The sequence below is a fragment of the Gavia stellata genome, chromosome 24 (assembly GCF_030936135.1).
Source record: "Gavia stellata isolate bGavSte3 chromosome 24, bGavSte3.hap2, whole genome shotgun sequence".
In the NCBI taxonomy this organism is placed as follows: Eukaryota; Metazoa; Chordata; class Aves; order Gaviiformes; family Gaviidae; genus Gavia; species Gavia stellata.
The window spans coordinates 8,605,833-8,621,527 of NC_082617.1; the positions used below are offsets into that span (position 1 = coordinate 8,605,833).

Below are 15,695 nucleotides of genomic sequence, written 5' to 3' on the forward strand. Positions count from 1 at the left end.
CCCCCCCCCCGCGGAGGGCGCGGCGCTCCCGCCGCTGTCCGAGGTGCTGAAGGCACCGCCGGCTCCGGAGTGACTCCGGTTCCTCCCCCCGGCGCTGTCCGAGGTGCTGGCGGGGAAGGGGGGCGCCGCGGCGGCCCGACGGCTGGCCACCCCCTCCGCCCTCCCCTCGCCCTTCCCCATTGATTTCTGGATCATTAAGTGGTTAAGGCGCTGCGAAGCCTCACTATCGATCGCTGCCTCCCCACCTCCGGCTGGGAGACCCCGGGCTGCCCCCCAGCCCCGCGCCGCCGCGGCTCCGGGCAAGGGTGGGGTGGCCGGGTAAGGGGCCGGGACCCCGGGTGAGGTTGGGGTCCGTCCCCCCCCACCCCCAACCCCCACCCCCTTCGCGGCCAAAGTTTGACTCTGCCTCCCTCTCCCCCCCCTTCTGTCTGTCTGTCTGTGAGTGCAGCTGGGCGCGATGCTGAAGACGGAGCAGCCCTGGATCTAACGCGCGGCGCCTCGGAGAGCCTTGCAGCAATTGTTGCCCGGATCCCAGGCTGAACTTTGCTCTTTTTATTTTTTAATTTTTACCTTTCTTTTTTTCTTTTTTTTTTCCTTTTTTTTCTCCCCCCCTCCTGTTATTGTTAATTTTCATTATCAAACCGCTTCCGCCGCGCCCTCCCCGCCAATGCCCGTGTGAGCGCCGGCACCTCGCGGGGGCCATGGAGGGCTCCACCGGGTTTGGGATCGACTCCATCCTCTCCCACCGAGCCGGCAGCCCGGCCGTGCCCAAGGGGGACCCGCTGGTGGGCGACGGCCGGTCCCCGCTGGAGCTGAGCCCCCGCTCGGAGGGCAGCAGCGGGTGCCCCTCGCCCCGCTCGCCGGGCCGCGAGTGCCTGGAGGCGGCGGTGCCGCGGCCGGGCCTGGATGCGCACCTCCAGCCGGGGCAGGTCTCGGCTCCCTCCCAGTCCCGGACCGTCACCTCCTCCTTCCTCATCAGAGACATCCTGGCCGACTGCAAGCCCCTGGCCGCCTGCGCGCCTTACTCCAGCACCAATGGACCTCACGGCGGGCAGGAGCCGGCGGGCAGGATCCCCACCAAGCCCGGCGAGGACTTTAGGGAGAAAATGGAAAAAAACACCAGCAGCTCCTCCTCGGACTCGGAGTACAAAGGTAAGCGCCGCTCACCCCGTTGGGCTTTGCACGGCGGGCAGGGCGGCCTGGACCCGAAGCCGCCGGCGGCCCCGAAGCCTCCCGGTGCGCCGGGAGCTCGCAGCGGAGCCGGCTCCGGCGAGCGCCGGTGTTGGGGGGGTTCGCGGCACCGGTCGCCCCCGAAATGACGGCGAGGTCGGCGCCAACTTGGGAAAACTTGGGGCTCGGGGCTCGGTGGGGCTCGGCCCGGCGGAAGGGGTTGGGGAGATGGGTGCTTGGCCAAACGCGCCCGGGGGATCCGCCGGGCTGTTTTCCGCAGGGAAGATCCGGCTGTTTCGTTCCTACCCGCGGGGAAAGGGCCGAGGAGAACCGGGGGCGGATTTCTGCCTGGAAAAAATAAATTTAAAAAAAAGAAAACAATAATAAAATAATCACGGATTTGCCGGGTGTTTCCCCTGTTCCGGTGAGAAACGAACAAGCAAGTCGGCGGGGGCTGATTCGATTCGTATTATTTCTATTATTATTTTGGGGATGGTTTAAAAACGAGGACGACAGCCAGGGAGCCCCGGCCGCATCCACGGCGCCGGCGGGGAGTGGGGCTGGATGCGGCGGCTGCTCGCCCCGGGCCGGCGGCTTCGGCCTCCCGGGCCCCTCGCAGCCCCTTCCCGGCCTCCTCCTGTGGCAGCCGGGCGGGGGAGGCACGGGAACAGCACGGGCCGGGGTCGGTCCTCGCCCCCCGGAGCAGTCTATCCCGGGTACCTTCGCCCATCCCGCCCCCAGCACCCCTGCAAAAACTTTCACCCGGGAAAAGTGTTTGTCGGGTGTTTGAGGGGGAAGGCGAAGGTACTCGGCTGGGGGGGGAGAAAGGGGAGGCGATGGCACCTTGCGGGGCCGCTGGATTTGGGGGGACTGGCAGGAAAGGGGGGGTGACGGGCCGAGCCCGGGCCCGGCCGCAAATGCACTCTCGGCCCGCCCGGAGCCGCCGCGCTGAAACCCGCTTGATGGAGGAAAAAAATATTCGCCCAAAAGAGCCTCCAAACGCGGCGGGAGCCCCCGGGCATCGCGGGGGGATTTTCGCTCCCAACGAAGGACGGAGCCCCGGGTCGGTGCCGGGGCTGGAAGAGACCCGGGAGAAAGGCTGACACCGGCCCCGCCGTTGTGCAGGGCCGGGATCGACAACAGCCGCGATTCCCACCTCGGCGTTTTGTTTTCGCCTCCGACATCGCCCCCCCCCGAATTCCTTCAGCTTTTCTCCCCTTCCCCCGAACCGCCGAGAGGCGAAAGAAGCGAGGGAGGAGGAGAAGAAACGCGGGTTCGCCGCAGCCCCCTAAGCCGGCGGAGCCCGGGCTGGGGGGGGCCGTTACCCCAGCCGCGGTCGGCCCCTCTCCTGCCCCTGCGACGGGGCAACTACCATAAAAACGCCGCTTAAATAGGAGAAAAAAATCCCTTAAATCGAGGGAAAACCACCGCTTAAATGGGGGGGAAACACCACTTAAATGGGGGAAAACCACGGCTTAAATGGGGGAAAAACACAGCTTAACTGGGGAAGAAACCCCAGCTTAAATGAGGGTAAAAACACCGCGGGGATGAGGGCAAAACCACGGTTTCGGTGGGGCAGCGGGTGAAGGTCCCCGCTCCCAACGCGAGCCGGTTTTGCTGCTTCGGAAATAGCTTTTGCTCGGGCAAAACGTCCCTGATTTACCCCGCAAAGGGGCTGCGGGGCCGGGCCTCATCCGCAGCGGCGGCGGCAGGATTTGGCCCATGCCAAAATGCCGAAAAACCCATAATACATATTTTTATATTTTTTTTTAAGCTAGGAGAGAGCCGGAGCCGGCCGGGGAAGCCGCCGCCGCCGCCAGCCAGCGCAGCCCGTTGGCGAGCAGGAACTTTTTAGGAGCCGAGGATCAGGCCGGGGGGGGATTTGCCTTCCCCGGGGTGCGGGAGGCCGGAGCCGCCTTTCCTCCGCGGAAAAACTCCGCGCAAACTTTCGGGCCCTTCCCGGGAGGGAGCGGGGCCGGGACCCCCCGCCCTGCCCGCTCCGGATCCGGCCCCTTCCCGGGCGGTGCCGGGGCTGCCGCTGTCCCCGGGAGCCGGGCCGGGTCTCCGGGTGCTCCCCGGCTGCTCCCCGGCTCGGGCTCTGCCTGCTCGGCCAGAGCCGGGCTTTCTGGCTGAAGGGTTTCGCTCCCCGGTGGCTCAATTAACCGGATTATTGTCTTTCTTCGGAGAGAAATCAGCTCGCGTTCGGCTGCAGCCCTGGCCCTGCTAACCCCCGCCACCCGCCTGTTTAACGGAAACCCCCGTAAAAAACCCCGAACGCCGCCGATTTGTATAAACTGAGACTTTTTGCTACAGAAGCTCCTTCAGCAGGGTGGGGAAGGCGAGCACAAACAGGGATGTATTTTTTTTTCCCCTCTTTTTCTTCTTCTGCTCGGATATTTTCCTGTCACCTACTAATATTTCGCGGCGGAAATTCTCGCGTCGCTCCGCCGGTGCGTATCTACCGACCGCGCTAACGAACCGCCGCCAGCCCGTCCCATTCGGCATTTTTTAAGATAAATAAAGCAGGGGCACGGGCCTGCGGAGCCCCTGCCCCCCGGTTTCGTTGTGCGCCCTGGAGAGGGGAGGTTTGTTCCGTGCCCCGGCACCAGCCCCGGGAGAACGGAGGCTCCTCCGCGGAGGGGGGGGCGCGGCAGCCCCCGGCGACTCTCCCCTCCAAAAATGTGGGCTCACAATTTTCATTTTGGGTTGGTTTTGTTTTGGGTTTAAAAAAGAAAAAAAAAAAGAGAGAGAGAGAAAAGAAGGGAAAAAAAATATCCAAGCATCGAGAAAGCTGTTGGGTTTTGGGGGATCCTGCCCCGTGAGAAATGAGGGGGGAGGGAGATGCGGGGGGGTTCTGGGCAGAGGGCTGCGGGGCCGGGCCGGGGCTCCCCGCAGCACAGCCCGGCGCTCCGGCCCCACTCCCAGGCCCCCGGGGCGGGGAGAGGCCGGGCCCGGCTCGGGGACCCCGTGAGTCCCCCGTGGGCAGCCGGGGTTAAAATTCACGGGGTTGCAGCGCAAATGTGCCGTGAGCCCGACTCGGTGCCTGAGCCCGTCTCCTCCGGCTTACGGCTGCAGCGGGTTCCCCCCCTCCTTTGAGGGTATTTCCCCTCCCTTCCCGCCCTGACCTGGCCTCTCTTCCTCCCTCTCGGCCCAGTGAAAGAAGAAGGGGACCGAGAGATCTCCAGCTCCCGGGACAGCCCCCCGGTGCGGCTGAAAAAGCCGCGCAAAGCCCGCACCGCCTTCACCGACCATCAGCTGGCCCAGCTGGAGCGCAGCTTCGAGAGGCAAAAATACCTGAGCGTGCAGGACAGGATGGAGCTGGCCGCCTCCCTCAACCTCACCGACACGCAGGTGAAAACGTGGTACCAGAACAGAAGGTAAAAATGCACCGTTCCCTCCTGCCCACAGCGCCGGGGTCCCATCCTGCCCCTCTCCCCTGCCCCGCACCCCCAAACCGGGCAGGGCTTTTGCACCCCACAGCCACCCCGTCCCTCCTGGCACCAGGAGAGATGCGGTTGTTCCCCCTCCCCGCACCCCCCGGGCCTCTCTGTGTCCCGGGGCCTTTCACCCCCCAGTTAGGGGGAGGAAAGTGATGCCGAGGCAGGGCAGGTTTGGGGCGGGGGGGGGGGGGGCAACCCGTGCCCCAGCCCCAGAAAGCCGGGGAGGCAGGACCGGGCTTCCAGCTAAACACAACGGCATAACACATCGGCCCATTAATAATAGATAGCAATTACTGCTTTGGGCATCAATAATTAACACCCCTTACAGTAATTACACAATTATTATTATGATGAATAATTTACTGGTGGAAATAGGTTTAGCGCTTCAGCGACAAATCTGTAAAAGGGCTGGAGACGTGTGATGGCTTCCGTGGGGTTCCCCGGACACCCCCCTCGGCGCTTCCCCAGCCCGACCATTGCCACCGCCACGAAACGAGGGACCCCCGGCTGCAGCCCCCACCCCGTCCCCGCGCTCCCCCCCCCCGATTTTAACCCTCCTTCCCCCTCATTTCCATCGCCATCTGCAAAGATCCGCCACTTACCAACACGTCGGGGGGTTGGGGGAGTTTAGGGGCGGCGGGGGCTGTGCGCTCCCCCCGCTCTCCCCAGACCCCTCCCGCAAGGACAGGCCGGAGCCGGGCCGCTGCCCCCAGCCCCTTCCCCAGCCGCTCTCCCCGGCCCGCCGGCCCCGACGGGGGCGAGATCCCGGGGCCGGGGCTCCTCCGTGAGACCCGGCACACCCCCCCATATACGCGCACATACTTATATGCACGTATGTATGCATATACATGAAAATATACATACATACATATAGGCACAGGCGCATATATATATGCGGCAAACGAATGCCCCGGGACGCTGCCCCACGCGTGTCCCCCCGCGGGACCCCCGCGGCCGCCCGAGCGGCCCGGCCCGGCCGCGGCAGCCCCGGCCCGGGGAGGGGGTCCCGGAGCCCCGGGCGGCGGAGCGGGGCCGCGGCGGCCTCGGGCCGGAGCATCGCGGCGGCAGCAGCATCGCTGCTCAGCGGCGGGGGTGGCGGGCAGAGGGTCCCCCATGTCACACACGAGCTATGTCACACGCAGGTCGCAATTTGCAATCTGGAACTTCCACCCCAGGAAGGGACTGAGCCGTTGGGCGCCATTTATATGGCAGGGATTCACACCCCGCCGGCGGGGCCCAGCCGGGCTGCGGCTCCGGTGCCCCCGGGGAGGCTCCGTGGGCGCTCACGCCGGGCTGCCGCGGCGGGGACACCGGGGAGACAGGTCCCCTCGCTCCCTAACTGGGGTCTATGGACTGGTCCCCCCATCCCATCCCATCCCATCCCACCCCACCCCACCCCATCCCATCCCATCCCATCCCATCCCATCCCATCCCCATCCCATCCCACCCCATCCCATCCCATCCCATCCCACCCCATCCCATCCCATCCCATCCCACCCCATCCCATCCCATCCCATCCCTGCCGTGCAGGGGGGACGGCCCCCGGGAGCCGGCGGCGGGGAGGGGGGATGCGCAAGGGAGGGAAAAGCCCGAGGAAAGGGGGTGTGCAGGGGATAGAAAGAGCCCGGGAGCGGCTTTTGGAGCATCCCTCCCTCCTTGACCCCCTCTTTCGACTTGTCCCCACCCCAGGACCAAGTGGAAAAGGCAGACGGCGGTGGGCCTGGAGCTGCTGGCCGAGGCTGGCAACTACTCAGCGCTCCAGAGGATGTTCCCCTCGCCCTACTTCTACCCGCAGAGTTTGGTCTCCAACCTGGACCCCGGCGCCGCTCTCTACCTGTACCGGGGGCCCAGCGCGCCCCCCCCCCGCCCTACAGAGACCCTTGGTGCCCCGCATCCTCATCCACGGACTGCAGGGCGGCAGCGAGCCCCCGCCGCCCCTGCCCCCGCTGCCCGGAGTCCTGCCCCGGGCCGCGCAGCCCCGGTGAGCCCCGGTGAGCCCCGGCCGCCCGGGCAGCCCCACCGGCACCCCCACCCCGGGCCGGGGGGTCGGAGGGGGCCACCCCTACTCTGGGGCCGCGAGCAAGCGACAGACTCCCGCTCATCCCCAAATATATATATATATATATATAAAAATGAGACCTCCCCCCCTCCTTTTTTAAAATATATATGAAGAATGCAAGAAGGAAGGGCAGTTTGGCAGGACGGAGAGCAGGCAGAGCTGCCCCCCCCCGCCCCGCGGGGCACTCGCCGCCTTACTCCCTTGTGCCCCCGAAGGGCAGCGGGGCCGCTGCTGTTCCCCCCCCCCGGCCTGGGACGGCGCCGGGAGCACGGACAGGCTGCTCGGGGGGGGGGGCTTGCCTCTCCGCCCCCTCCCCAGGAACTGCCGGGGGGGCCGAGCCACCCCTGCCCCGGACGGCTGCGGGACCCCCTCCCCGCCTTCCCCGGCTCCTCGCCGCCGGAGCACCGGCCCCGCCGCCGGGAAGGGCCGTCGGGGGGGGGGGGCCGGGCCGCTGGCCCCCGCCCGCCGCAGCGAGACTTTGGGACGTCCGTAACTAAAAAAACCCATCCCCAACAAAAAAGCAAAAAGCGGCGAAATGTAAATACGGTGCGCAAAATGTATATGAATTATTTATTTGTGAACCCTGAGGGCGTATTTGTGTAAGTGATTCTTGTCAGTCTGTATCCCGGGGCCGGCCCGGCCGGGGCGGGGGGGCGCGGGGGGGCTCGGGGCGCCGCTCCCGCTCCCCCCTTTTTTAAATGTGGAAATAAAACTTCTTTACAAACAAACGGGTCTCGCCTCCGCCGGCCCTTTCTTCCCCTCCTGCTTGTTTGCTCCGGCGGATCAGCCGCCGCCGAGGGGAAGGGAACCGCAGAGAGGAGTTTTCCCACCTCCCATCGCAGGGAGCTCCCCCCCGGGGCTCGGTCCCCCCCCACCGGGGGCTCGGTTTGCCCCACCCAGGGGCTCGGTTCCCCCCACCCCGGGGCTCGGTTCCCACCCCGGAGCTCGGTTCCCCCCCACCCCGGGGCTCGGTTCCCCCACCCCGGGGCCGGTTCCCCCCCACCCCCGGGGCTCAGTTCCCCCCCCGGGGCTCGGTTCCCCCCCACCCTGGGGCTCAGTTCCCCCCCCGGGGCTCGGTTCCCCCCACCCAGGGGCTCGGTTCCCCCCCCGGGGCTCGGTTCCCCCCACCCCGGGGCTCAGTTTCCCCCCCGGGGCTCCGTTCCCCCCACCCAGGGGCTCGGTTCCCCCCCCGGGGCTCGCCCCCCCCGGGCCCGGCCCCAGTACAGGCATGCGGGGCCGCTCGCTCCGCCGCGGGGCTGGGGGCGGTGGGGAGAGGGGGGGCCGGGGGCGATGCTGGCCGGCGCGGTGCTAGCCGCTGCGCTGGTGAATTATTAACGCTAATCTTAAGTGTATAATTGCCTAAGTGCTTTAAATGATCGCTTTGGAAAATGGATTGTTTCCACCCTTGAAAAGTGTCGCTCAGCCGGCCGCGGCCAGCGAGCCCCGCAGCTGCTCCCCGGGACAGCCGGGCAGCGGCTCGCCGGCTCGGGGAGCCGACAGATGGGCTGCGGGCTCAGCCCGCCGGCCCGCCGCCCCCCCGGCCCTCCGCCGCCCCCCCCCGGCCCTCCGCCGCCGGCGGGCCCGGCTGTCTGCGGAGCCGCCCCCCCCCCCCCCCCCCCCGCCCCGGCACCCACCGTCCAGCCCCCCGCCCCACGGCGTCCCCCCAGCTCCCCGGGGCCGGCTCCCAGCCCGGTGCCCCCCGGGCCGGTCGGCCCCCGGAGCTTTGCCCCGGCACCCCCGAGCCCCGGCGGCCCCGCCGGGAGGGTTATTGTCGGCCCGGCCAAATGCACAGCCACGCCGGGAGGCGAGAGCCCCCGGCCTTTGTGGAGCGGGCTGTCCCTTTGCATGTGAATGGGGGAGTTTGGTAAATCCCCGGGCCTCGGCTGGGGCGAGGAGGAGGAGGAGGAGGAGGAGGAAGGGGGGTCGCTCCCAGCCCGGGGTTAATGAAGTGGCAAAGGAGTCTTTCAGAGAGGCCTGCAAACAACCCCCCTCCCCGGGCAACAACCCCCCCTCCCAAATCCTACATGGATTGACTTAAACCCAGGGGATAAGTGCTTTAAATTAATCTCATTGAATAAGAATGAGGCCAAACAAAACTCTTTAAAATCATATTAAAAATCTATCAAAGGACAACTTGCAGTGGGTGTGCTTTTCATTTTGTGAGCGCAAAGGCAAGGAGCATACAGCAACCTTCCTCCCATTTACACAGCAGGAATGTGAATCAAAGACATTCTCTAATATTTAATTGTCCTTGTAGCCATAGCAGATTCCTCCTCTTACGTTAATGAAGTACAAGGCTTCGTTACACGTTTGTAATTGCAATATTTAAATTTGCCATTTCACATCTGGAAGAAGCTGGAAACTCCTCTGTAACAGCGGGTCTGAGCCAGCGCCGTAACACAGTGACAGGGTCCCGTTTGCGTTACAGGGACGGGAGGAGAGAGCGGGGCAGAGCCTCGAGGAAACCTCCGCTCCGGGAAGGGGGAATGGCCGTGCCGGCTCTGGCTGAGAAGGAAAGAGCAGAGGGGAAGCGAGGGCTGGAGCTGTCTCCTCCAGGGAGATCTCAAGCAAGGCAAGCTTCAAAATAAATCCGTTTCGGGAAGACACCACACGCTGTAGGCTCTCGTCAGAGAGCACTGCGCTTGTCACACGAACAGCATCTTGTGCCGGAGGATCTCAGGAGCCTCACAGGCTGCTGAAGGATCAGCCTCACCTCCAGCTTGTGTGCGGGGCCTGAGACAGGACCCCGCTGTCCAACAGCAGAACCCACCAGCGCTGGTCCTGCACCTACAGCAGCCCCAGGCCGGGCTGCAAACTACTCATTTCCAGAAGGCAGTGCCAGGTGGGCATGATCCTGGCAAGTCCTCAGGGGTGGGACAGGCTGTGCTGGGTTGAAATCAGATGAAGCAGTAAAAATGGCACGGTTGAGAAGGAGCACTGGTCCCATTAAGGCAATCTTTGGAGTACTGCACCAGTTCTGCTCCACCGATTCCTCCTGGGGTACAGAGACTCCAACAGACAGGCGGCTGGTGGTTGGTCTCTGTCAGCTCCAGGCTCTGGATCCAAGACACAAACCAGTTAGTGCAGTGGGGTTTGCCAGGACCAAACACAATCCTGGCTCTCAAGCCCCTTCTGGGCTTTTACCCAGCTTGAGGACCCTCTTCCTCCCCTCCCGGCACAGCTTTAACCAGGACCACCACCCTGGGAACAAAGAACGAAAGCTGCTCCTCTGAACATGCCAACACACACAAATTCAATGAAATCAGCAGAATTGTTTCGAGCTGAGATACTCTACGGCTTCATCTGAACACCAAACAAAACAATGCCAGAATGGAAAGCCCAGAACAATCGGTGCTTTTCCTGCCCGATTGTTTTCCTGCCCAGGCTTGTGGAGAAAATGAATTGTTGTAAACAGGGAAGTTCTGTTGCTTTCTATCCTGCTTAGTTATGGGCTCTTCTCAGCAGTGGGCTACCAGTGCTACGGTGTCTTGTGTTTGACCTAGACACGGAAAGCGGGTGCTCAGCTGTGACCCTTGTACCAAGGTGACCTCCTTATTTTTTCCTATCCCAAAGCCTCCAAGTATAAACTCAAGATGGTCCAGCTCCAGAGGAGAGGAGGATATGGGCTCCCATCACTGGTGAAGGACACGGAGCCAGAAGAGAGCAGAGAAAAGGTGTAAGAGCATCTCCTGGGAGAGGCAGGACTCCAGGCGGTGGGAGCAGGGAGCGGAGAAACAGCGAGGAAGGCAAACCCAAACCAGGTCCAGGTCTGACTCCCAGGCAGCTTTACATAAAAGCTCCATAGTGACATTATTTCCAGACCAAACGCAGAAACTTCAAGCTTCAGGGCAGCAAGGCCCCCACCATTCACCACAATTGAGACTAGAAAGCAAACCTGACCAAAGCCAATGCCGGTGCAGTCAAACGAAGCTGCAGTTTCACCGAACACTGCCAAGAGCCCATCTCCCTGCCCTTACGAGCTGCGTAGGCAGCTCCCACCCAGCCAAGACCCCTGCAACACATGCCACGTACCTCCGAGCAGGAGGGGACAAGTTCAGGAGCAGTTCAGGGTGACGTCCACCTGCTCTGTGCCAGGGCTGTGCCAAGGGAACCCACCATGACCCCCCAGCAGCTCCTCCCGCTTTTGGGTGCTCAGAGGACCCGGGAGCCTCTGTACCCGCTACGCCCCATTCCTGCTGCAGCTGATGGAGCTCTGCAGCTCGGCCACCCCTGCTCCACGGCAAGTACCCCAGCCTGCCCTGCCTTGATGAAGAGATGCTTTGGGTTGACTACAAATTAACCCCTAACCTACCAGGTTCTTCCTGAATTGAGCGATGCAGAAGGATAAAGCCAGCCCAGAGCCGATCTAGAGCTGCTGAAGTGTAAATATGGGCAGAATTTGATTCCTGTTGACCCAGCTACAACTCAACCACATTTTGCACACTGGCCTTCAAGTTTATTAAGAGCAAACTTGGCTTGACTTCAGGTGTGTGTGCATTTCACAATTTCTCTTTCTTGTTTAATCACCTCCTCTTCCTTTCCCTAATCCCACAAGTAATCCAGAGCTATCTGCTAAAAGATGGTGAAGCTGAAGAAAAAGGCATTCTGTTTTTTTTAAAATCACATTATCCATCACAACCGTTTGTAACGCTACATGCCCAGTGAATACAGACGGCAATGAGATTTCCTGATGTCTCTCACTGGTGTGCTGTTGGCCTTTATTCCTATTATTATGAATTTGCCAATAGTCCCTATTAATTCATACATGACAGTCAGCCAGGAGAAGGTCATATATTTTCCCCTCATGCACGAGATCAGCTCTTCCCAAACTTACACTCTCTGCATCACTCTCTCTGAGTCATTTTCATCCTCAGGGGTTTCTTTTCTGTTTAAGTTGACATTTGCCTTAAACCTGATTGCTCTTCCAAACAGTACGCATAACAAAATCAGGCAGGCTTTGTTGTTATTTTATTTTAATCTAATAAACGCTAGTAACTTCATTCTCTCTGCAAAAACATGGTTAATTTTATACTGGAATGTTTTTAACATCTCTCTTAAGCATTCAAAAAAGTATTGCAGTAAAATCAGCATGTTTGGTAATTGCCTGGGAGGAAAAATATATCATTTTGGTTCTCAAAACTTACATTCACTTCAGAAATTAAATACTTTTGGGCTGATTGCTTCCCTCCCACAGTCCTTAGTATGACTCACTACAGCCCGAAGTAGGTGCCCTCAATTCTGTATTCAGAAAGAGGGTATCATTTTCATCTGGTCAAACTCCCTCTTTGCAGTACTTTTTCCCTTCCGGCACCTGAAATTGCCACTGGATTTGAGCACTTTCTGGTCCTGCGTTAAACAACGTGCCTGGCTTGGGTCATGGCTGGGCTGCTCTTCCTCATCTCTTTCCTCAAGGAAGGTGCAGGCAGCAGAAAGTTGTGTTTTGGTAGGGTTTTGCGCCGTTTTCAGATGTGTACTGCTCGGTGCTTGTGTTACAGGAGGTGCTGGAAGAAGCACAGTGAGGAAGACAGGGAGAGGGAGGTGGGTGCTCAGCTGCAGGTCCTGCGGGAGTTCGTCAGTCTCCCACAGGCCTTGGGGAACACCCGCTCTCCCCCACGCCTCACCGACTCAAAGGGGAGCTTTGTCTCAGACTTCACTAGAGCTTGGGTTCCACTTCAAACGCTGGGCAATGGTGAGTGCGTGCCAGCCTCCGCACATCTGGGGCTGTCCTGCATCCCTTTTCTCAGCAGTCCCAATTCTCTGATGAGAAGGAAGAATGAGAAAAAAGGCAAATGGCGAAAGCAAGACGCGAAATCCATGAGCTTGGGACGTACTCCGGAAAGGCCTAGCCAAAGCAGAGAGAACCCCAAAAGCCAGGTTACTACTGGCAAGTGTTAGCAAGAGCCTGCAAAGGCTTTAATGTTCAGAGAGGTGAGACATTTCACACATACTCTGCGTTACATAATTAGGTATGACAATACGCTGCAGGCAAGGAGAAGCTTGGAGATTGCTAGATACCATGCTGGCTCCTTCCCACAGTGACGTTTGTTTCCAAACTCAGGAGTTTTGACATGAAGTTTTGCGCCCATGAGCTCTGCCCCAAAGGGACCATGTGTCATTACACTGAAGAGCTCTCCCCAGTCCTACCACTTGCACTGAAATCGGGGAGATTCCTTCCAGGTGGCAATATCTGACTAACGATCAGTGTCCAGGGACAGACCTTGCCCCAGCGCACAAAGGACAGGAGAGAAGATGGCAGCAAAGTGGCTGCGTCACCCGAGACAGGAGCAGAAGTGTCCCCCTGAATAACGGCAGGGGAAAGGGTGGCCTCCCCTCCCCTCTTAAATGTGCTCCTGGAACACCTCCTCTGCCACTACTGTTTATCTGGTTAAAAATAATCAAGCAAACAGATTGCTGAGTGTTTCTACAGGTCTTTTAAACAGGGAGGCATCTCCTGTCTGAGCACACTTGTCTCACTCATGTTATACAGACATCACAGTTCTCTGAAAACCATATTCAACCTTTTTTATTTTTCTTGCAAAAACCACCTTAGAAACGCGGTGCATCTTCAGGAAGCCACATTTAATTGCAGCAGTGCAACAGGACATGCCTGGATTTGATTCCATTTGGACCTATGGAACGAGGGGGAGGAGGCCAAGATCCCCCAAGATCCCTCCCATATTTGCCTGATAAATTGAGACACTCCTCAGTTGATTTGGCAGGTCACCCTGACCCCCGGCTGAGGAGCTCAAGCAGCTTTCGCAGCCAATGACTGGAAGGTCCCGGCTTATGTTGGAATCTGCTGGTTGCCAGGTTTTCTCTGTTTTTTCTTCTTGACCTTGGATACACCAGTGTCCATCCCACTGGAATATTCAGATCGCAAGATCTCAGCAAGGCGATGTTTGCCGTGGGTCTTCTTGAGAAGGTCAGACCTGGGCAGAGAGAAGAGAAGAGGAATTAGATTTCCTTCTCTCTGAAATGCTGCTAGGTGGGTTACGTATTTTACAGCTGTGGAAAGTGACATTTGCGCATTAGCAGAAGAACAGCTTCCTTTTCTTGAGGCTTGATTTGAAATTCTGTCTCATGCAAAATTAGATATTGTTGTGACAGGTTTTCACAAAGGTGGCAAAATATCATGCCGTTTTTAAAAGCAAGCCTTTGTTCTGTACAAATGCTCTTGCAGGGGTGGCGGGGAGAAGGAGGGAAGGTTGTGCGCTGAAGGCTGATGAATTTGGTGACACAGCAGTTTGAAAATTATAATAATAATAAAAAAACTTAACAGCCTTAAGACATAGAACAATAGAAACATTTTATAAACAGAGCTTAAATCCAGAGCTTGAAAACACAAAAAACCCAAATAAACAAGCAAAAAAAAAAAAAAGTCAGGAGTCTAAACCCAACAGGCTCTTTTCTTGCAGCGTCCTGCAGACATCACATGCACCTTACAGCCTCCCTCTCCAGAGACGGGCTTTTGCAAAGGTAGCTGCATTCTGCCCAGCCACTCAACTCCAACATGGATCTCCCTGTAGCCCTAAACTGCCAGCTATAAATATAAAAACCCACTCAGCATTTTTCCACCACAAGTTCTGCCACTGTCCTTCTCTATGACCTTGGGCAAATGTCATCCTCATTGCTGCTATCACCCTCACTTATCTGTTTAAACTGCAATCTCTTCAGTGCAGGACCCGTCGTTCCCTACCATGTTCCCATGGTCCTGGGCACAACAGTGTATCCTCAGCTACCGGTGTCTGCGCATCCCACTCTCCTCTTTATAATAAAGACCAGTAACAGATCTCAAAAGTGTCCAGAGAATTGAACAGAAATCTATCTGTCCCTCTAAATACAATGAGGAAATTGAGCAGAAGCCCCACATCCATGCCAGTGTGCTTTTATGACAATACACGGACCTCAGCAGTCCTAAAAGCTGCAGCCTTATAGCACTGCCTCTCATAGTTCCTTCAGGTGTCCAGAACTGTGATGGGGATCACAGGAGAAGGAAGCATTTTTTGACTGCAGCAACAGATCAATCCATTCATTAGGCCAAACACACAAAGAAGGGAAGGGAAGCAAACTCTTGGCTGTTTGGGGTATTTGCTTGCCCCCTTTTCTACAGCTTGTTTTCCATCCCTGTGTAGGTTTCATGGCTGGAGTGGGTTTGGAAGGATGGATCAGAATGATAAAAAGGACAGTGTGGTGATTACCACTGAAAGATGGCTTTCCCTAGACAAGAAAGCCTGGAAGACACAGGTAAGACGACTCTGCTACTTTCGGTGCAGTCTCCATTCTCACACTAGCTAAACATTCAAGCTCTGCGTTGGCAGAAGCACTAGAGACTGGACATACTGAAGAAATAAGACATATAGCCACCACCCGATTTGAACCTACAGAAAGTAAGGCAAAAAGACAGAATCAGCTTGAAAGCAACCATACAGTTAACGAAGCAAACGTGCTGTTGGTAAAGCTGTAGCTGCAGGACCTGCACAGCAGACATACCTTGTCAAACTGTCTTCCTGGACATGCAAGCCGCAGCAGCACGGAGGGATGCTTGTGGGTGCACGCACAGCGCCAGGCCAAGGTGTGCCCCCAACCAACCCAGCTCTGCTGCAAAAACTTTGTAGTGCAGCTGTATCCTCTGCTCAGCCCCCTCCATCACTTGATAAAGTTTCTATTTGACACTTTCATTGTGTCTCCAAGCATTTACTACAGTAATTCGAGGGTTACCAAGCAACAGATCAGTTTACTTAACAACAGGGAACTATCTGCTGCAAAAGGAGAAGTAATCCACCAGTAGCTGCCGGGCTGAGTTTCAGCTCAGCAGGGAGGTTGTCCAACACTTTATTATCAATCAGGTGAAATCATTGCCCAATTAGTAAATCAATACCCCCCGCTGTGGTGATCAGCTGTACACAGAAAAGCAAGGATGCAGGGAAAAGAGAGGTTTCTCCCTCTAACCAGGGCCACAAAAATCAATGGAGCTGTGCTGTGGAACCTGCGTTGATCACCGAGAGAAGAAAAGCAGCTGTCAAGGC

The 15,695-nt window shown here is 58.6% G+C and overlaps 2 protein-coding genes across 2 annotated transcripts in view; one reads left to right on the plus strand and one right to left on the minus strand.

Moving 5' to 3' along the window:
• The first annotated feature begins 701 nt into the window (after positions 1–701).
• Positions 702–6,595, plus strand: BARHL1 (BarH like homeobox 1). Its single transcript, XM_059828958.1, is given in 4 exon segments — positions 702–1,152; positions 4,325–4,547; positions 6,300–6,465; positions 6,467–6,595. Coding segments are annotated over 4 exon segments (969 nt in total).
• A 6,581-nt stretch (positions 6,596–13,176) lies between these two features.
• The window catches only part of DDX31 (DEAD-box helicase 31), a 50,899-nt gene continuing 48,380 nt past the window's right edge, over positions 13,177–15,695 (minus strand). Inside the window, 1 exon segment of the mRNA XM_059829049.1 lies at positions 13,177–13,598. Coding sequence (XP_059685032.1) covers positions 13,454–13,598 — 145 coding nt within the window. The 3' untranslated portion in view covers positions 13,177–13,453.